The 22,237-nt window shown below is 41.2% G+C and overlaps 1 protein-coding gene across 2 annotated transcripts in view; it reads right to left on the bottom strand.

The window, feature by feature from the left end:
- The window catches only part of FAM234B (family with sequence similarity 234 member B), a 34,814-nt gene extending 14,283 nt beyond the window's left edge, over positions 1-20,531 (bottom strand). For both annotated transcript variants that reach the window (XR_005379883.1, XM_038576853.1), the window contains exons 1-5: positions 20,404-20,531; positions 9,961-10,359; positions 6,800-6,898; positions 4,066-4,254; positions 2,908-3,038 (exon numbers count right to left, since the gene is read on the bottom strand). Coding sequence is in view for 1 of the 2 variants with exons in the window: in XM_038576853.1 (XP_038432781.1) it covers positions 2,908-3,038; positions 4,066-4,254; positions 6,800-6,898; positions 9,961-10,359; positions 20,404-20,440 (855 nt within the window). In the remaining variant the exon portion in view is untranslated. The remainder of the gene's footprint in view (positions 1-2,907; positions 3,039-4,065; positions 4,255-6,799; positions 6,899-9,960; positions 10,360-20,403) is intronic.
- Positions 20,532-22,237: the final 1,706 nt, after the last annotated feature.

Raw genomic sequence — 22,237 nt, 5'->3', positions numbered from 1 at the left:
AAAGACTTGAATGAATAGCTTATCTCAAGCTTATCACAAAGCTGAAAGGGATAGCTAATATGCTGTATGACAATCTCAAAATTCAAAGAAGTTTTAGGCTTGGAAGAGGAGTCAAAATCTGAAAGAAGAAATGGGGCCATTAATTAATTAATTAAAAGGTGTGGGTGCTTTAAATGATTATAAACAAAAACTAAATCTTAGAAAGGCTATCACAATCTTCCACGGCATTAACAGAAATATAAAGCCTATGTCAAAGTAACAATTTCCTTACATTGATATAACTAGTTATATCACAAATAGAATACTGTTTTCAGATAATGGGTACATTTTAAAAGAGATCTGGATAAAAACGGAGTGCAAAGGGGAAAAAGAGCAAGAGAGATCTAGACTTCATGCTACATAGGGGACAGTATAAGAAATTGGGAGTATTTAGCCTTGCGAGTAGCAGGTTTAGTGGGATGAGGCTAAGGCTAATGGACTTTTATGTAAAAAGAGGATTAGATTCATTCAAAGTAGCTGAAGTGGAAACAGTGAGTAGAAGCTATGAGAAAGCAGAATTCTCACCAATGACAGAAAATTCTAGACCTGACCAAAAATAAAATGAACTATCTTACAAATCAGTGACATTCCCATTAGCCTGAGTACTCAAGGAGAGTACGGTTGCCAATGTGTCTGGAATACTGTACCAGAGATTATAACAGTGTGAGAGTGTTAACCACATGGTTTTTGAGGTCCTTCTCACTAATGTTCTAGACCAGATCAGTTTCTCTAACCTCAAACCAGGTCTGGCTGTCCCAAGCCCACCTCACTTAAAACTCAGATCTAAGAATGTAATTACTCTAAGTTATAGACCTAATATGTTCTATTCCTTCAGAAGAGATAGCCTTCCATACTGTAGCTTAGAGTAAACCAGAGCTAGGTTCCCCAAGTTCTTTGTTGTTAGCATTAGAGGTCAAAAAGGTCAGTATAAAGGTGAGGCTACTGCTCTAAACCCATCGCTTCTCTAAGATTTTTCTAGTACTACCACTTTTCAGACAGAAAGGGGACTATTCATTTCTCTATACTATGTGAAAATAAGTAAATTCTGTGAGGCAAGTTGGATAGTATACTTTTTTGCTGTTTAGTTAGGACCAAAAAAAAAAAAAAAAAAAAAGGCATGGAGTAGGCAATAAGCCAATTCCTCCACAGAGGCTGCCTCATTGTGGAGGGTCCATAAAAGCCTGAACCTCTAGTCTATCAACCACCACTGGCTAAGAAGCCAACTAGAGTATGAAGACCAAGATTTTTAAACTTGCTCAGGATATATAAACTTGTTCAATTTCTTATTATGCCTCTGCTAACCATACTTCATTAAACTCTTAAAAACAAACTCCCCATATTTTCCACTTTGGGACCTTCAGATAATCACTCCCTGATGGACATAGTTACTGAAATTTTCCCTAGACCTGGTCTCTTTATTCACAATGACTGGAATAAAAAAGGATTATATAAATAAAGGTTTTTGGTTCAATCTACTTTGAGATCAACTAGCTAGTGGAAGGAAAACTAACAGAAAACACCTTAACACTAACTAGACTTCAGAAATGTACCTTCCTTCTTTGTTCTCATCTTATAAAGTATATCACCAGATGTACTAGAGCAGTGCACCTCAAAACCTATGATTGGGGAAGCACTTTCAGTTCATTTATGGTGCTCTTGGCAGAAAATTATAAAACACTGATTTCGTTCTATTCTAAATAATTTTACTTGCAGCTTTTAAAACTCTACCCCATGTACATGGATTGCAAAAATCACAACAGCAAACACAAGGTCTCTTAAATAAGTTATCAAATAAAGCAAAATGATCTACATCCACATTTTTCCACAAATATTATTTGCTGATTATTCAATTCTTTCATCCACAAGCAAACTCACATAGGAAGTCTAAGAAAAAGTCTTAAGGGAACTTTGACACAAGCTCAAAGAAAAGTGTTAGGAGTAAAAACTTAAAACTGAGATAAATCTGGTCACTAATATATTCTTTCCTGTGATTCAGGAAGGAAAATTACTATTATTTTATCCATGCACAGAATAACAAGTTCCAGTACACTGGAGCTCCAGAAAGCATAATCAAGGACCATAATTTAAGGACCAGCGTACTAGGTTCAAAGACTGTACTGTCACAGCCTGTGTTAGAATTAGTCTTTCTTAGGTCATTGTTGTTATTACCTATTCAGCTTGTAATGTTGTCTATATATATATTTTATGAACTGTCTTTATTGTTCTATATAAAAGTCAAGTATACATAACAATACACACATAGTAAAAAAATAAAATAAGGCACTTCAAATATGTTAGCTCCAACTTTAACAACAACCCTGTAAGTAGATATAACATTCCCATGTCCAGGGCTTGGATGGATTCCATGGCTTGCCCAAGGCCACAGAGCTACAGTAGAGCAGGAATTTAAACACAGACCTATCTGGCTCCAAAGCTCCACTATGCCATAATCAATGGGAACATAATGAGACTGCCAGGAAAATGAGTTCATGATGGCAATTTATTCATTAAATCTCCCAAAGAGGCGCCTGGGTGGCTCAGTTGGGCGCCTGAATGGCTCAGTTGGTTGCGCATCTTCCTTCAGCTCAGGTCATACTCTCAGGGTCCTAGGATCAAGTTCTGCATCGGGCTCCCTGCTCAGCGGGGAGTTTGCTTCTCCCTCTACCCCTCCCTATTTGTCTGTCTCTGTCTCATGCTTGCTCTCTAATAAGTAAATAAAGTATTAAAAAAATAATCTCCAAAAGAGAATTTGCTTAAACCTAAGCCCTTGTAAAAAGGTTTCAAGCAGCATCTATAATAATAACTAGGAACTGACTGAAGTTGAAGCAATTCCTATGAGAAACAGAGACCATTTAACATGGAGCATACCTGCAATTCCCCAATGGCCAGAATGACAAGATCTCTAACGCCATCTTCATCCAAGTCCGGCAGCACCACCCCTGGGGCAGCCAGGGTACCATTGGATAAATAGTTTGGGTTTAAAGTCCAAATGGCTTTCCCTAGGGAAGGACAAATAGGCTGATAACAATTACAGTTTTCGGCCTCTGGAAAAGGTAGATGCAATGCTCCTAGTTCAGAAAAGAGAAACTCAATGGACAAATGACAATAACTCCTTACCTTTTCTTTTAGTTTTTAACTTACTGGGGACGAAGGGAGCTGAAATCCTCAAGTGTCTAATTAATAAACCCATGTGGTAACTTCACACCTAAGTTTTTTAAATAAAATGGAGGTGCTGAAGTCTCTCCAAGAATGAGGAGCCCACTTGTCTGGGGCAGAGGAACTGATTTGTTAGAGATTATTACAATTATGAAGGAACCAGCCAGGGGAGCCAACCAGACCAACTCTCTCTCCTTCTACATGTTTATATAAGCAGGAAAATCATAGGAAGTCTTTAAAATGACTTCAGTTCTGGAGTTAACTCACATTTCAATTTTTTTTTTCACTCAGAATTACCCCACTACCAAACTCCAATCTCTAAAACTGGGAAGGTTATTATGTATTCAGCTCCGGTCAAGTCCAAAGTGTTAACAAGCAGTACATTTATGGTGTTGTCAGGGGCCTTCATTATATTTGATTCTTTTTCATTCCTCATATCATGGATGTCTATATATAATAAGAAGTTAAAAGGCCAAGTCAACACATATCAACAAATCTTAGTTTCTTCCCGGACCCTTTTTAAGTGGTTAATCACCAAGTTTACACATGAACCCCATTTATATCAAATATGAAGAACCAAAGCTCTGCTTCTTTTGTACAGAGTGAGAGGACTACTTAGAAACCAAAAGCTTCAGGGTAGTTTCTGTTTGGGTAACTCAGTTTAGCCCCATCCTATCACCAAACAGGTTTAACTGTAGATCTATTACTCAACCTATTCAAATCCTCTCTGTTTACCTTAATATCCACCTTCCAAAACAGTAAAATCAGATTTTCCACCATGTGAGAGTGGAAAGGTCCCTTCCATATAAGATTGCTCTGATCCAAGACTATGGCTCACTGGAGCAGAGACTTTCATGTAATGATCTTTACCTGATGTCGCATTGAATGCACTGAACATCTTATGCGTCCCTGTCACAAGGCAGATGGTTTCAGCCACGTTTCCTGGCATCAGATCCAAACATGTAATATCTCGGGCCTCCTCGGGGAGGGGACTCGACCAGAGTGTGCTGCCATTCATCCCCGAAAGGCACACAAGAATGGCAGCTGGCTTTGAGACACCTAAAAGCACACAAGAGACACAAGAAAGGAAAAGAGGCAGAGAAGATACACAGTACAGGTGAGCAGGAGGCCAGAAAACCAAAAGTAAATGGTGCTAAGGCAGCAAGTCGCACCTGTGTATTCCACAGCCTCCCATATTCCTGATACCAAGTCTGAACAACGGAGTACCTATCATACCTGCTCAACACATTTCTCAGGTTAGAGGAGATGCTGTGGATGTCCTGAATGCCACCTTGTGTGCATCTTACACATCTTTCCCAGCACACTTGGTTACCTGTCACCTCGGCTCCCACTAAATAGTCCTGTCCTAAAGGATAAAGACTATCACACTGATTTCTGTATCCTAGTGCAAACAAAGCACCTAGCATATTCAGCAACCAATCATTTGCTGAAAAAAAGACAGGAGCAAAATCCAGAATATGGGAAAGTCACTGTTGAGAACCAAAAAAAAAAAAAAAAATCAAGAGAGGCATGCTCAGAAAAGTGAAACTGATCTAGAACATCTACAGAGCAGGGAGCAAAGAAATACCTGAATTCTAATCATTGCTAGCAAGTGCTCCCTGAAAGCAGAAAAAATAAATATTTTGAAAATAAACCTGAGGATTACAACTTAGCAGTGATCAGTAGGTCTAGAGTCCCATGGAATCAGGTAATACAGCCTCAGTATTTTTCCAAGAATGTCTGGGAAGACCAAGGACACGAACTCCAGAGACAGTCTATCAGCTACACCATTTGGATCCCAGTTCTACCACTTATCAGGTGTGGAACTTTGAGCAAGTTCCTTAACCTCCCTATGTCTCAGTTTCCTCATCTGCAAATGAAGGATAATAAAATTAGTCTACCCCACAGGATTATGTTGAGGTATAAATTCATTTGTAACATATGTACTTACACTAGTGCATAGCATACAGGAAGTACCATATGCTAGCTCTATTATTTTTATAATCTGTAACCAAATCAGGCTGGTCCATATTGTGTCCAAAATCATGGCCTTGTCCTATGAGTTCTCATACATAGCAAACTGTGTCAAATACTAAATGACTAAAAAAAAAACAAAAAACCTCCAAATCTAAAAGTGGATGGGGAAATTTTTTACTTCAAAGGCTAATCAAAGGCAGAAAAAAAAATGTAATTAATTTTCAATCATATAAAACTAATTAAAGTCAAAAACCAACCTTCTAAGCTGAAGGCCTCTCTGTATCCATTTCTAAATTGCTTCCACATATTACACAAGACTCAGAAAGGTATTTCTAATAACATCAGAGAAGCAGGCAGCCTAGAATTCTCTGAAACATACCTAGATGTTTATCCCAGGGCCTGGAGGATTAAAAAGTTGTGATTGGAAAAAAAAAAAAAAAGTTGTGATGAGGGTATCCTCAGCCTCAAACCAGAGTTACTGTATCAGTTTACAGATTGTAAGGTTGAATCTACTTTAATGGATGCAGCATGACAAACTGGAAGACCCCATGTACCTATGTTGAAAATGCAACCTTTTTTTTTTTTGCAGTTGATGTATATCAACACACTCAATTAGGTTAAGTTATATAGGTCTAATAAGAGATAATTTATAAAGATGTGGTCAGGGTGTAGAAAAATCATGAGGATAGTATAGTCTGTGAGAACTGTAATCACTCCTAGGCCCAAAGAGATAGGAGAGGAACCAATTTTTGGAATCTAGAAAAAGAAAGTCCTAATAAGACCACCTTAAGAGAGGATGTGACTATGATCAAGGATGTAGCCAGCCTGAGGTCACTAGTGGGGAGGTAGCCAAGGGAATAAAAACCCTCTCCTCACTCTCTTCCTTTCCTCCAATTTCTTGCCTGTGCTCCCTACTGGCCAAACCTAACTGGAAGTTGGAGGTAAGGGAGACTGTTGACAAAATGAATACTGGCCAACCTTCCAAAGCAGACAGAGGATGGAGAACAGAGAGAGAGGAGTAAACAGAAGGAGTAAAAAGAAAGTACCTGGCCACCAGTATGTATAAAAATATTTAAAAACATGAACATGAAGCTTTCTACTGGGGATGGGAAGGTAGGATTGTGTCAACACTTCCTATAATTGAAGAAGCAATGGAAAATTGGATGGGAAAAACTCAAGAACCCTAAGAACCAATGCTATTCATAACAAGTGTGTGGACGAGTCACTTCTCTGGATCTCTATTTCTTCACAGGACTGGTAACCACAAAAGTTCCTTCCAGCTACAAATCTCAAATATTTTATTTGACAGAGAGAGAAATAGAGTGAGTGAGAGAGCACAAGGGGGAGAGGTAGGACTTGAGATCATGACCTGAGCCAAAGGCAGACACTTAACCACTGAGCCATCCAAGTGCCCCTCTCCATTATTTCTTCAAATGAACTTTACTTACATGCAGGAGCTTACTGATAAAGTTTGTCACGTATGACAGACCCATGATAACTATTCACTCCAGATCCCTTTCTACAGTGCCCTTCAAGAGACAACTCTGATGTTTTCTCTTAGCTCACAGCCCCTCCAATCAATAAGCTTCTCCTGTAGCAGCCTCTAAAAGACATGTATGTCTCTTACCGATTGCACTCCCATTCCTTGAAGCTACAAAGGAGAGAAGTACATCACGCAGGCCATCTCCATTCACATCAGCCAATTCCAATGGAGACAGGTCCCCACCTGATAAACACATAAAAAAAAAAAAAAAAGCTTGAATTAAGTCACCACAAACCAGTTCTCTGCTCTGGGTTAGAAAGGGAAGAGACACATAGCACAGCTAGCAGCTCTATAAAAACCAGGCAGACTCCCAGTTCCTAAATAAGAACATATACACAATTTCCTCTGCCTGTTCCTCTAAGTACACGTAAATTCCCTGCATATTAGAGAGAAAAAAAACTTAAGACTATTCTAGAAGGTGGAGAGAAGGTAGACTGGCCAGGGATTAGAGCCTAAAGATGACAAGGTGATGACTCCCCTGGGTTTTCTTTTGGCCTCATTATGTCCCAGACAAGGTGCTACAGAAGCTGGCAACCCAGAAATGCCAACAGGTACAGCCCAAAAAAGGCCCAAGAAAAGTTGACTCCCCTAGCCAAAGGTCCAAAAAAGGAACACTACAGCAAGACAGAAAGGTTTTAGATGATAAATGTTCTACTCCAACCAAACACCACACAGATAGAACTATGGCCCCACCCCTACTCCCATAACAAAGGCTAAATAGGAGCCTAGATTTCTACCCTTGCCCAGCTATAAAACAGGGTACCCCTCCACCTCTCAACCAAGGTCATGTCAGAGAAGGCCAGGTGGGGAGTCAGGACTTTCATCCCCGCCTAGGGCCCTCTACACATAAGGGAGCCTAGAATTCCACCCCACCCAGCAGTAATGATGCAGCCCCCACCCCCACTAGACTAGTGGTAGCAGAGGCCTGGCAGTGAGCCCAGACTTCCAGCCTGGGCAGTGACAAGGTAAACAGTGCTATCCTGCCCCTCAACAGTGTAGAGTCAGAGGATGCCTGCCAAATTTGGAGAGAACTCATAAGAGGCTGGTGGGAGTAGCTGGTATAACCACTATGGACAATAATTTAACATAAACTACTAGGACCTATGACACACACGCTATGACCTAGCAATACCAGTTGTAATTTAACGCCCTAGAGAAATTCTTATACACTGCATCATAAGAACCTTAACAGTATTATTTATTTTTTTAAAAACAGAAGCTACCTAAATGTTTATCAACAGTAAAATGGATCAATAAATCATGGGATATTCATATCATGGGAAATGAGACAGTGGTAAAAAGGAATAAACTCTAGTCACAGTGCATCAATCTTGACGAATCTCAAAAAATACTTTTAAAAACATGCTAAACAAAAAGCAAGTCACAGAAGACTGCTTAATTAAATTTATATAAAATTCAAAGCAGGCAAAATTATTTTACCATATGGTAAAACTTCAACAAAAAGTAAAGAAATAATGACACAAAATTCAGGACAGTAGAACTCTGGCAGGAAGAGGTGGCTTTGGCGAGGAGGGACACATGGGGGTTTCAAAGGTCTTTATAATGGCCTATTTCTTTTTTTTCTTTAAGATTTATTTATTTGAGAGAGAGAGAGAGGGAGGGAGAGTGAGAGGGAAGGACAGAGGGAGAGAGAAGTCCTGAAACAGACTCCCCAGTGAGCATGGGGCCCAACACAGGGCTCAATCCCATGACCCTGAGATCATGACCTAAGCTGAAATCAAGAGCCTGATGCTTAACCCACTGTGCTACCCAAGTACCCCAATGTCCTATTCCTTAAACTAAGTGGTGGATATGTTAACAATTTGTTCCTAGTCTTTATATCATATACAAATATAAGAGCTCACTGAGAGCCATCAAAAAAGGAAGGAAGAGAGGGAGACATATACTATGTCATGGGAACATATCATAAGTCACATCTACTTAGTTTCACCTTGAGAGAAACTAACAGTGAGAACCCAGAACTCATCAGAAGCTAAATCAACTAGGATCAGGGGAGCGTCAGAGGTAAATCAAGATGATGTTGGGGTCTGGGAGGACTATAGGGGAGGGACGATTTCTCCTCTACCCCCTTCGGGTTTCTAGCTAGGACGGATAACGAGATAACTGATTAATAATACAGATTAACAAGAGGGAAGCATGCAAAGTTTATTTAATGAGATTCCCTAAGTCCACAGGAGCCCCCACAGAAAGATAAAGGCCTGGAGCAGAAGTGGTGAGGCCTCAGTGCTTCTGTACCTGTTGAACGATGAGCGGCAGCCCTGAAAAGTGAACCAATGGGTTGCAAGGAGACTACAGGAAGATGAGTTATTTTAACAAGGTCTGTTTTAACAGATTCCCCTCGGCCTCAACTCCCAGTCTCTGTTGATAAGAATGTTTCTGTCCTCCTGGTATTGGAGGGCATCTTGCACATGGGAGTTTCATCTCCTGCTTCCAGGAAGAATTAAAGGTCAAGGTCAGAGTGCCCTTCCTGAATCTGCTGTTATTCATGTGCCTTCGACTCAAACAATGTGCCAAAGTGACATATTTTCAGGTGTTATGTTCTGAACCCCTTCACCCCGATGAAGTTTATAAAAAACAAAACTGGTCGGCACTGACATCGGAGATGGAATCCCCATTCTTGGACCAGAGCAAGCATTCTAAAGAAACCTGCTCCAGAATGAGACAAAATAGTTAGAACTACTTGGGTGGCACCACCCCAATCATTAGGAGCAAGAAACAAAACTTACTGCAAGAAAGCAAGTCATTTTTTTTTTACTTGAAAAGAAATTATTTTAAAATTCAAACTGGCCAGGCTCCTATAATCGACAAATGCTTGAAGGTCCTACAAAAGCCCTGGCCTCTGGTCTGGCCAGGACTTGAGCCCTACTTTTCTCAGTAAACAGCCTGTCCCACAGCTTTGCTCTCCCATAATACAGTGTTGGCGGCAGTGCAGGGACCCAGCAAACCAATGTTCCTTCTTTCCTGCATCTAATTAAGCCCAACGCCAATAGAAACACAACAGAGCAGTGATCTTCCCAAGTTTCTGGAGCTGTATCAATCTATCTTTTTGTTTTATTTCCAATCTTAACCTCCTACCCACCTCCACACACAGGAAAGAGATGCTATACAACACACATATATTTGTAAAAACCTGGAGGGAATTTTCAACATAATCAGAAGTTTTACAAGATTACATGTAAACATAAGGTTTTTACAGAATTAGGGAGAGAAATCCTGCAACTCACCTCCCTGGGGGCTCAGGTGGTGGCTCCAAGTGCTGTGCAGATCTCTAGGGGGACAGGGGATCAGGAAAGCACATACGAGCACCAGGATCATGGAGATGACCAAAGTTAGCAGAAAGACAGATGTGCGCACGTAAGACACGATGGAAGAGGTTGCCTTTTGCTCCAGGCCTCCAAGGGGCTCCGAGGGGTACCCCTCTGTGGTGACCTCCGAAAGATGTGGCTTTGCAGCCCCCACGGCCTCAGCATCTGAGTCAGGCTCTGGCACTTCTCCCAGAGGGCTCTTTCCATTTTTAACCCCTCCATTCTTCTGCTGCAAGTTGAGCACAAGATCATCCTCGCTCTCGTCACTATCAGCCTGTGTAAGGGGATCGTACTCCCCTAGGTCTGGGCTCTTTTTCCCTGAAACACAGAAAAGACACAGTGTCAGGGCAAACTAGGAAGGAGAAACCATTACCAACTACATGGCAACTGTGGACACCTAAAAGAACACACAGAAACAAAACAAATTACGTTTTATAAGTTTTAGATCTTGATGGCCATGGGTAAGGAAAAGAGTGAGAGGAAAAACAAAATCAGTGTTCTAGAATTATTGCTTTCGTGAGCTTAAGAAAATTAGATACCTTTTTAGTTTGGAAAAAAAAAAAAGTGCCTCTCTTAATTTGTGTGAATCTCACTAATGAAAAAGACATGGCTCTTATATCAACCTTCCATATGCCTAATGGGCATGTTTCCTTTGATTTTTCTTAGATCTGTGATGTTCCAATCTTTCCTGGAACTTGCCTAAACCTTAGAATAGTTGTTCTCTATACACTGCTTCTCACAGTTGGATATTTGTGGCTTCTCAATTGTCTCCATGGAAATAACTTAGAAAGTTGAACACTAAACATTACCTGGAGACTTCTTACTAAAAACTCACTTCTGAGCTTCCTATGATTCTAATGCCCTGTCAGTACATGTTTCAGTAAACAGTGTTTACCTTTAAAAATGCTATCCTAAGTATTCTAGGAGGGGAGGGATCAAGCAGGAAGGCAGAGGTAAAGGACTTGTCTCAAAGCTGGCTTACACAACCAGCACCCTGTTTTTACTTAAACACACTTATTTAGGGTGGCTAAGAAGTGAAGATTACAGGAGAACTTAAGCACACCTCCTCCCAAGCCTATCCTTGGCTCTCTCTGCCAGTGACTGAATAATCTTGTGCCTTTTGTTCATGCTATAACCAAGCAAAAACCAAGAAAAAATTTCTGGTTTTGGAAATTATATGGTAAGCAATACTAATATAAACTATATTATTAAATCTTTTATTATGCAGAAATATAAAAAATAAAGCACAACCCAACTAATTAAAAAGGAAAAAAGAAGAATTCTTGATGTCAATCTCTGCCTCTAGTCACTGTTATCTTGGTGATATCACTTCATATATTATGCCTTGTTTACTCAAGACATAAAATGAAGCAATAAAACACTATATGGAAACTAATATGGGAAGTAAAATCTTTAGTGTAAAGCTTCATGCTGGGTACATAGAAAGTCAATAGATACATAATTAAAAATAAATATTACACAGAAATATTTTATAACATTAAGTATTTTACAAAAAAAAAACAGAAGGTACTGAGAAAATTGGCATTCTATTAACTAGAAATTTCTATGTATTTTCCCTTTCAAAGCTATTCATTTTATTCAAAAAATATTGGATTTGATTTTTAAAGGCACAAATTGTAAGAAGGTAGTCCAATTATTAGGAATTTAATTCAAAATAGTACTTCCAGGATATGCCGTAAAATCAGTACAGGTTCAAGCTAAGCTCCTATATTTTATATATCTACTCTATGAACCAAATTATTTTATTAATTAGGATACACTGCTCTCTAACTGCCCATATAACTTTAGTTATAATAATTTGCAAACACAACCCCAGACTGCTGTAATAATATTAATCATAACATTTTTTTAAGTTTTTTTAACTAAAAGGATTAACTGATAGGATCAAAACTGTGGTATATACATCCAGTGGAATATTATCCAGCCTTAAAAAGTAAAGAAATTCTAACTACATGCCACGAGATATTATGCTAAGTGAAATAATCCAATCACAAGAAGAAAAATACTACATGATTCTTATATAACATTTTTATCCAGACTAGTCAAAATCATAGATACAAAATAGAATGTGGCTTCCGGAGCCTGAGGGTAGGGGTAAATGGAGAGTTGTTATTATTTAATAGGTACAGGTTTCCCTCACTATCCAAAAGTAGGGCATTCCTATCAAACTCCTCCTAAGCTAATATAGTATTATAAAGCAAAGAAGCAAATTAATTTACATGGAAAAATTTTTGAGCTTTCCCAGATCCAAGCAATAACCTCTCCCAGGCCTTTCTGATACCTCAGGACACATCTTGCTAATGGATGCACAGAATAAATGGAGATAAAACACAGATGCTCACAGACACAGTTTGAGGCTCTGGCGGCTTGAAGCTGAGATGCTGAGTGTGGCTCCGGGGCCAGGAGCTGGGCAGGGCCTCACTGCTGAGGCCTGGGGGGGTAGGCGGTGAGCACTATCTGTAGGAGGACTTGATGCAAAACAAACGCTGAATGCTATTTTCGCTTTTTGCCATTTTTCATAAAAGCAAAAATCCTCTTCTGATTTCTTTAGGTTAGCAAAAACAGGTCCTAATGTAGGTCTTTCATACAAGTGAAGTGACATAATGCAAAGTATCAAAAGGCAGGGGCTATCTTTTAGAGTTTCAACTTTGCAAAATGAAAAAGTACTGGAAACTGGTTGCACAACAATGTGAATACCTTTAACGATATTAAACTGTACATTTAAAAATAATTAAGATGGTAAATTTTATGTGTATTTTACCACAATTTTAAAATTTTTACATTAAAAAAAAAAAAGAATATATCTGAGAAAGAGGAAAACGTAGATGGCTGCCCCAAATCTCTGGGTATGAGGAGGCTGAAGATCACATAATCAAACACCCACCAAGTAGTCACTTAGCATACACCTGAACATAAGCAGAATGAGGGAATTCACAGCTCTCCAATCCAGAAAGCAGTCCCATACACTGATTTAAGAAACTATTTCTGGAGGACACCTGGATGGCTCAGTGGTTGAGCCTCTGCCTTTAGCTCAGGTCATGATCCTGGGGTCCTGGAATCGAGTCCCACATCAGGCTCCCCTTAGGGAGCCTGCTTCTCCCTCTGCATATGTCTCTGCCTTTCTCTCTGTCTCTCTCATGAATAAATAAAATCTTCTTAAAAAAATCTATTTCTGGGCATTTGCCAATTATCTGTTCTACCTAGTTCTAATTTCTGGATCTCTCCTCCACATGCAAGTCCTTCAAAACTTGAAGATACCAATCATAAGAAACATATGCTATGGTATTTAAGAATTTAAGTCTTTACAAGCAGACAAAGAGTCAAATCTTGGCTCCATCTCTTATTAACCATGTGACCTCAATTAAATTTGGCTTTAGTAAGCCTAATTCTTCCCATTTCTGAAATAGGATAATTATTTTTCCTACCTCACTGATTGTTTTTGAGGATTAAATAAGAAAACATGCATGGTCTTTAGTTTCTGGCTTACAGAGGCACTCAATAAATTTCAGCTTCTAGGAGTGCCTGGGTGGTTCAGTCAATTGAGCAAATGACTTTTGATTTCAGCTCAGGTCATGATCTCAGGGTTGTAAATTCGAGCCCCATGTCCAGCTCCACAATGGGCATGCAGCCTGCTTGGGATTCTCTCTCTCCCTCTCCTTCTGCCCCTCCTAACCCCCTGCTCTTGCACTCTCTAAAATAAATAAATTTCAGCTTCTGTTACTATTGTTAGCACTATTTCTCCCAATTGCCCACCCATCCTTCTCTTCTCCAGGTTAAATGTTTCCACCTCTTTCAACTCATTACTGGAAGAAGCATTTTTTTCACATATTCTCGACAGACATCCTCACAGACATCCTCGACATCCTGTTCACTCTTCTCTGGACACAATATGATATGTCATTGCTTCTTAAAGTATAGTTCTTAGAACTGGATACAATCCCCAGGGTGCAGTCTGATCAGGGCAGGGGAGGGCAGAACTGTGCCCTCCCTAGAACAGAGGGTATACTACAATTCAAGATCTGTGACCCAATATCTTGCCAGCTTCCTTGGCAGTCACACCACACAACTGATTCAATTTGAACTCCCAAGTATTTTCTACACACACTCAAGCCATCTTATGTAACTGTACAATTGAATTTTTAGCATCAAGTGAAAAATTTAGCATAGATACTTTAAATTCAATCTTACTAGTCAGCTGCCACCTTGCAACAACCACACCAGTCTAAAACAAAGTAAAATAATTACTAAAATACTGGCTAACAAAAGTTTAAAGAAAATGCATTTTTATGATATCACACATGATCACAGGCAGAGAACTTGGCTGCATATGCTACAGAAACTAGTAAAATCTTTACTAAATCTAATTTTTGGTAAAATCTTTACTAAAAATAATTTGTAGGGGTGCCTGGGTGGCTCAGTTGATTAAGAATCTGACTCCTGATTTTGTCTCAGGTCATGATCCTAGGGTCCTGTGACCTAATCCTGCATCGGGCTGGGTTCCATGCTCAGCAGGCAGGCTGCTTGAAATTCTGTTCTCTCCCTCTCCCCTTGCCCACCCCCCACTCTCTTTCTCTCTTTCTCTAAAATAAATAAAGCTTTTAAAAAAAAAAAGATTATCTGCTTCCAGTTGATGATGGCAAAGGAAGGCATTTCTGTCAGTGTCTTTCCTAAAAACTAGGGAGAGGAGGTAATAAAAATAGGAAAAAAAAAGAAAAAGAGCCACATTCTGAAACTACAATTAATGGAAAATTACTGTCAAATGCAGCAAAACTTGTACCCAATTGAAGAAGCACAGTTAAGAGTGGGCACATTGTCTTGAGTCTCCAACCATGAGCACAGTTCACAGAGTTAATAATGACAACAACCATGATGATAGCAATGATGGTAACGGAAAAGTACTCTACCTACTATTCTGGGCACTGGTCTAAGCACTTACATGTTAATTCATTTAATCCTCATGACAACCCTGGAAGGGAGTTTTTTTTGTTTTTTTTTTTTTAAGATTTTATTTATTTAAGAGAGAGAACATGAGCAAAGAAGGGGCAGAGGGAGAAGCGGACTCCCCGCTGAGCAGGGAGCTCAATGTAGGGCTGGATCCCAGGACCCCAGGGTCATGACCCAAGCCAAAGACAGACGCTTAACCAACTGAGCCACCCAGGTGCCCCTGGAAGGCAGGTATTATTATTATTATTCCATTGTATCAACAAGAAAATGAAAACATAGAGAAGTAAGTTGCAAAAGATCATAGAACTAGGAAGAAAAAGAGCAAGGATTCAAACTCAGGCAATTTGATTACAGTCCACAGTCCTAACCAATAAATTATACTACCTCCATCCCTTCTTCCATGGATATATAGCCAAACCACTATCTCTTGCTTAGAAATAGAAGTCTGGCATCCCAGAGGCATCAATGAGCCCAACTCAACACCACAGAGTCAAAGGGGAGGTAAGATTAAATGAGAAAGGCTTTATAAAAAGCAGGCTGTCAGCATGGCACTTACAAAAAGTAGCTGTAGCACAATCAGTCCTGAAGAGAGGGATCTCTCTCTCTCTCTGACAGGCTGGGTCCCATTAGATTAAATTCTAGCTTCTAACTGCCCTCACTCACTCTCCTGGCCCTAACCTCTGTCTATATGTCAGCCAAGAGCTAGCTGTAAAACAACTGACCATTAAATATGACTTATAATCAGAAAGAAGCCACCATGAGTACTCATTCTATAAGATACTACAAAGTTCTACAAATATTCAAGAAGGAAGTCACAACAAAACATTGCAAACAAAATCTGCCAAGGAACCAATGCTGGGCAAATGATGCCATGAAATGGAAGAAATAATGACCAGATGCTTCCCTATGGAATCCAAGAAATTAAAGAACAGTTTTTCTCTGAAATAAGAGCTCACGGAAAAAATACAATATTTCCAAGAAGAAATGACAACTCAGTAGGGATGATCAGAAGTAAACAAGCAGGGCCCAGAAAAACAAAGGAAGAAAATAATAAAACAATTTTAGAAAAGATATTCTTAGCGGGATGAGCAGAGAGCAGATGTGGCTAAAAAGAGTCAGAGACAGAAAGGACAGGCTGGTGAAAAATCAAGCAAAATAAAATGGAACTGACATGGGCTGACAGTTCCAAGCACTTCCTCTGCATGCACTCTTCCAAATCCTTTTACTGTCTTATCTCCACAAATCTGCATAACAACTCTAGATACACTATTATCTCCATTTTCAAGACGAGGTTTGGAAGTTTAAGTAACTGGCCCAGTTTAAGTAATTACTTAAGAGCAAGTAAGCCATAGTGCAAGGATTCAAATCCAGGCAGTCTGGCTTTGAGGGAAGTCTGTGCTGTGTGTCACCCACTGAAAAGATCAAAGCTTTTAAAAAGACTAGGGAGGCATGGACAGAGAGAGCAAAGGTGATCCAGTATGTGCAGAACTGAAGAAGAGAACAGAAAAAAGCTATACCAAAAAAGTTCCCATAACATAGCAAGACCTAAAATTGTAAAATAAAGGGTACAAAGGAATCCCAAGAACAACTCCTACAGAACAATCAATATTGAAACACATTGCAGTAAGGGTACTGAATGAACTTCAAGGACAAAAAAAAAAAAAAAGAACCATATGAGCACCCAAGCCAAGGAAAAAGAAATCAAGTCAAGTCACTAAGGATGGGAACAAAACTCAGGCTAGCTTCCCTGCAGTAACATATATTATTAAAAATTAGTATATTTTCCCAGACATTACAGAAACAAACGTCAGCTTAATTATTTCAGACTGCAAAATCTGATCAGACAACTCTTAAGCAAATATTTTTGCTATCTATTCACAGAAAGAGAAGTGATTGTGAAGTACAAAGCATACTAATTTGCCTAAAACTTTGATCATGCTAAGGAGCTGGACATCAAATCCACACTTCAAAGCCCTGGGCACTTTAGCACTCTTTAATGATTTCAGCCACCACCCACATTTTTAATCAATGAAAGGTTTTGTTTTGTTTTGTTTTTAAGACTGTATTTATTTATCTGAGAGAGAGAAAGAGAGATAGCAAGAGCACAAGCAGGGGGAGGGCCAGAGAGAGAGGGAGAAGCAGGCTCTGCGATGAGCAGGGAGCCCGATGAGGAGCTTGATCCCAGGACTCTGGGACCAAGACCTGAGCTGAAAGCAGATGCCTAACCAACTGAGCCACCCAGGTGACCCTCAGTGAAAGGTTTTCAAAAAATAAAGGAGAGGATACCACTTTCATAACATATCAATATAAAGGAACTTTCCATAGCTATCACTTTTCCTCTTGGGAAGACTGAGGATGCCTGCTAAATAACATTCCCACAATGGTACAGAGGAAAACAGGAAAGAGATGCAATGTTTAGGAAAATATGCTATAGTATATACTATTATATAATACACACTATACATACACTATACCATACTCTCTACTGCAACTAAAGATAAATAATTCACCTCATGGATTAGATTATCCAAGAGCATATAATGTTTCCAAATTACACATAATAAAACAAATCATTACAGTAATATTGTGCTCGGATGTTCCCTTCAGTGATTGACCTTCAAACTTTAAAATGGACTAAAAATATATATATACTTAAGATAAGTTGTTCCAAGGGCTGCTTTATGAATGTCACATTGTCCTTCTGTTACTAATTAACTTCATTGTATGCATGTGAACCAAATATTTTTCCATCTTGAGCTTAGTGGAAGCATATGAGACCACGAAACAGACTCCAAGAAACTGCTCTTTCTTCACAAGGTTGATGACATCTGTCATCAGCTCATGATCACATCAGGCCTTCCTTTGGGTACAAGGTTCATAAACGGGCATTGTGCTAATGAAGATGATAATAACTGCTAACACTGAATAATTAACATGCGTCAAAGGGAAACAAATATCTTCAGTACATCCATTTCTTCCACTGAGCCAAATAAGCCTATAAGGTAAATATGTAGTAGAGCATGTGGAATATAGTGAAAGTTCCATAATAACAGTACTGTTACACATGAAGAAACTAACACTTAAAGAGATTAAGTAACTAATCTGGTAAAGATTAGACTTGAACCCAAAGCTGTCTCGTGCTCTTAGCCACTCCATTCTAGTCTGCTTCCTCATACAGAGAAATAGTGATGATGACAGTGGTGAGCACTTTGCAATATATACAAATATCGAATCATTACACTGTACACCTAAAATTAATAGGATATATCAACTAGCCTTCAATTAAAAAAAGAGAGAGAGAAAGGATGTTAACTGAAGTAACATAACACAGTAGCCCACACAGGATAGCAGCCTCACAGTCTCAATTACAGGGTATCCAAAAAGTGCTGTAAGAAAGCAACTTCTACCCAATATAAAAGTGAAAAATTGCATTTTGGGCAGTGGGGAGAAAGGGCAAAGGGGAGGCAGACAAAAGTAAAACAAAAACAAATAAAAAAAATACAACCCACATCACAGAAAAGAACACATGGCCATTAAAAAGTATCAAACATACCTCTCTGTTCAGGCCCAAGATGCTGTCCAAACACAGGCCCAAGGACCAGACTGTACTTTCCCTACCCTGTCAGCTGACCAAGTTACTGCAACTGAATACTCCAGGGAGGTATAATGCCACAGCCTTAGGATGTGAAAACGAAAAAGAGCTCAAGAGTTTCTAATGTGGTTTTCTTGCATTCCTATCCTTAGAGAAGAACAATTATCTATGCCAAGAAAAAAAAATGAATCTAAAAGAAAAAATAAATAAAGCTAAATCTGTCTGATATCTCATTACCCCCTTGGGAAGAACATCATCCTACACTAAGGACATAAAAGGTCCTCTCTTTACCCTGCTGATAAAGGGACACATCCCCTACTTCATCCCAATGTTACATACGTATTCCAAGATAGATATCATCAATGTTTCTTCCAAAGTTCTAATGAGCCTAGTGGGGAGGGAAAAAAAGTCTGAGGTCATGAAGTCTGGGGACAGAAATGCAAATTCATATCCAACCCAGTGTCATCCATGGCACAATGTAGCATACTGGATGCTCCTTGCAAATAAGGTCCCTATGATCCCCTTGCAGCCTCATGCTACATATCCACCAGACACCTAACTAGCCCTTTCTAATGATGCCAGTGAAAGCAACTGCTTTTCCTACTAACACCTGCTTTTCCCACTATCACCTGGAGCTATCAGCAAATAAATGTTTATAGCTTAATGTTTAAAATTTATTTAGGTAGAACCATAATATTTTTATTTTTTTAAGACTTATTTATTTATTTGACAGAGAGAGGAGAGCCCGCGTGCACACAAGCAGGGGAGCAGGAAAGGGAGAGGAAGCAGCAGGCTCTCTCGGCTGAGCAGGGGGAGCCTGACATGTGGCTTGATCCCAGGAGGCTGGGACCACGACCTGAGCCCAAGGCAGACCTTTAACAGACTGGGCTACCCAGGTGCCCCAAGAACCATAACATTTTTAAAGCCTTTACTTTTAAATTTTATTTGGGCAGAATAAATATACTTTTATTAAAATAACAAGTTTGTAGCAGCACAGTCTCACTCCGGAGGTTTAAGAGGAAAAAAAAAAAAAAATTTTTTTTTTAAACTTGGAGCTGCCGCCCAAAGTACTGAATTAGCTCTGAAGTCGTCATCACCACCAGTGCCTCCTAGAAGAATATTCCACAATTTATCTGCAGTTTGCAGGTGCCAAATCATCTCCCTCCTAAATGCTCGGCCTCGATAGCCAGAGGCTGGCCAAGAGGAATTAAAAGTCCAAGATCTAGACTCAAAAGACACCCTCCCCCCCCACCCCCCCGCGACGTTCTGGTCCAGGCTTTTCCAATACCGTCTGCGCGACCTTGGACTGGGCAGTCGGCCGAGTAACTCTCGTTCTCCTCTTCTGTAAACCAGAAGGGGCAAGCACCTGCCTCACCTACCTCACGTGAGGTCTCTAAGCGGAGAGGCTGCTCCGCGGGGGGTGGCCCGCTGTCCTGCCGCCCCGGGCCCCCGCGGGCCGCCGCTCCTCAGCGAAGGATGCTCGGCTCACCGGCCCTCCCCTGGGGATGGCGGCCACGCGCGCTCCGACGGTCGCCCCCGCCCGCGGCCACCGGCCCGCGCGCCTCCAGCGGTCCCTCCCTGGAGTCTCGCCCCGCGCCCGCGACCCCCGACCGGCCGCGCGCCCCTCTCGCCCCCTGCTGGCGACGGACCCCCAGCCCGCGGGGCTGCCCCGGCTCGCCTCCGTGCGCCTGCAGGCTGCGCTAGGCCGCGGCCAGGCCCCGACCCGCGGCGCCCCGGAGCCCGGCCTCGCAGGCTCCCCCGGCCCGCGCGGGGGGCGGGGGGGTCGCGAGGCTGCGGCTCCTTACCCGGGAGCTTGAGCGCCCTGGACAGCACAGTCGCCATGGCGGAGGCCCCGGTGCGCGTGCGCGCGCGCGCGTCCTGCCGGGAAGTGTAGTTCGCCGCGGGCGGTGCGCGGGGCTGCGACCTGGCGGGTGGGAGCTGCGGGCAGGAGCGGCCCGGGGGCGGCCCCCGCTGCGCCGTCCGCGCCCACGTGCGCGCTCCCCTCGGGGCCGACCCGCCGCTCTGACTCTCACGCTCCTGCTCAGCGAAATGGGGAAATAAGAACTACCCCGGAGGCTTGCCGTTTGAAAGGAATGAGATCGCAGGTATTAAAGGAGGCGCCGGTTGTGAAATGAGCGTGGGCTTTGGAGTCAGGCAGACGGGACTTGAATGCTGCCCGCATCCCTTCCTAGCTGGGCCGTCCTGGGCGAGTCCCTTGGTATGACTAAGCTTCAGCCGCATTTTTAAAATGGAGACATTACCTGGTCCACAGGCTCACTGTAAGGATTAAATGAGATAACCTGTTTCAGACACACGGCACACAGCAGGCACCTAGTAAGTGTATTTTTATGTTTCTTGGGTAAAGGGCGAGGTTTCCTAGAGCTCTGAACCTCCTCTTGCTGTGTTGCTAGTTCTTTCCAGGTATCTACTGGACACTACCCTGGAGCTTCCAGTTCGAAGGGTCTAGGAACAGGAACCGACCTGCTTCTTCCCCACTGGCGCCAAGAGATCAGCATTGTAGTGCAGGAATGCTAAGGATGTTACTTTAGAGCTGGAGTGGGTCTTAGAGGCCCTTTAGTCCAACCTCCTTGTTTCACTGAAGAGAAAGCAGATCTAGAAAGATAATGGGACTTAATATCAAGCAAAAGTTCTAAGATACCTCTGTCTTGCACTCTGCCTCATTCCCATGAGAAACCAGTAGGACTACCCTGGGGGTGTAATCCAAGAGACTCTTTTTTTTTTTTTTAATTTTTATTTATTTATGATAGGCACACAGTGAGAGAGAGAGGCAGAGACATAGGCAGAGGGAGAAGCAGGCTCCATGCACCGGGAGCCCAAGTGGGATTCGATCCCGGGTCTCCAGGATCGTGCCCTGGGCCAAAGGCAGGCACTAAACCGCTGCGCCACCCAGGGATCCCTTTTTTTTTTTTTTTTTTAATTTTTATTTATTTATAATAGGCACACACCAAGAGACTCTTAAAACCATCCTATCACACTCTTCCCCCCCGCCCCCCGCCGGTGGAAAATATGTCAGGGACTCCGGGGACTCCGACAGGGCACAGAGTCTTGGTACAGGCCACTGAGCTCAGATCCTGACTCTACCATTTCCTAGCTGCCAGATCTAAGGCTGCTTGCTTAATCTCTCTCTGCCTCAATTTTTCTCATCTGCAGAATGGGGGTTGAAATAGCTCCTGTTCCCCAGAGTTGTCCTGGGAATTACATGGATACATGCAAAGCACTTAGAGTGCTTTGAATGAGTGTTAGAAGGTACCTGGCACCTAGTCCGTGTTTTATAAGCCTTAGCTCTTCTTTTTATTAATAATTTATTCATTTTGACAATTTAATAACAAATAGTAAATTTTATAATAAGGCATTAATAATTTATTCATTTATTCTTCCAACGTTCTATAATACCTAAAATTTTTACTGTTTGTCACCTCTCTGGAGGTATGATTAAAAACCATATTTTACATCTATGTAGGTCATCTTCAGAAGGAGCAGCACTACAAGTCACAGGAAGCCAGTAGTAGCTTGCCTGATATAAGATTAGTTAATTGGAACACATTCTTGAGATATGGAGACTGAGGAAAATAACTTTCAAGTGAGCAGGATGTAGGATAGGTCAGTTTCAGCTGCAGA

Source organism: Canis lupus, chromosome 27, assembly GCF_011100685.1.
Source record: "Canis lupus familiaris isolate Mischka breed German Shepherd chromosome 27, alternate assembly UU_Cfam_GSD_1.0, whole genome shotgun sequence".
Taxonomy (NCBI): Eukaryota; Metazoa; Chordata; class Mammalia; order Carnivora; family Canidae; genus Canis; species Canis lupus.
This window is presented reverse-complemented; position numbering and strand designations above follow the sequence as displayed.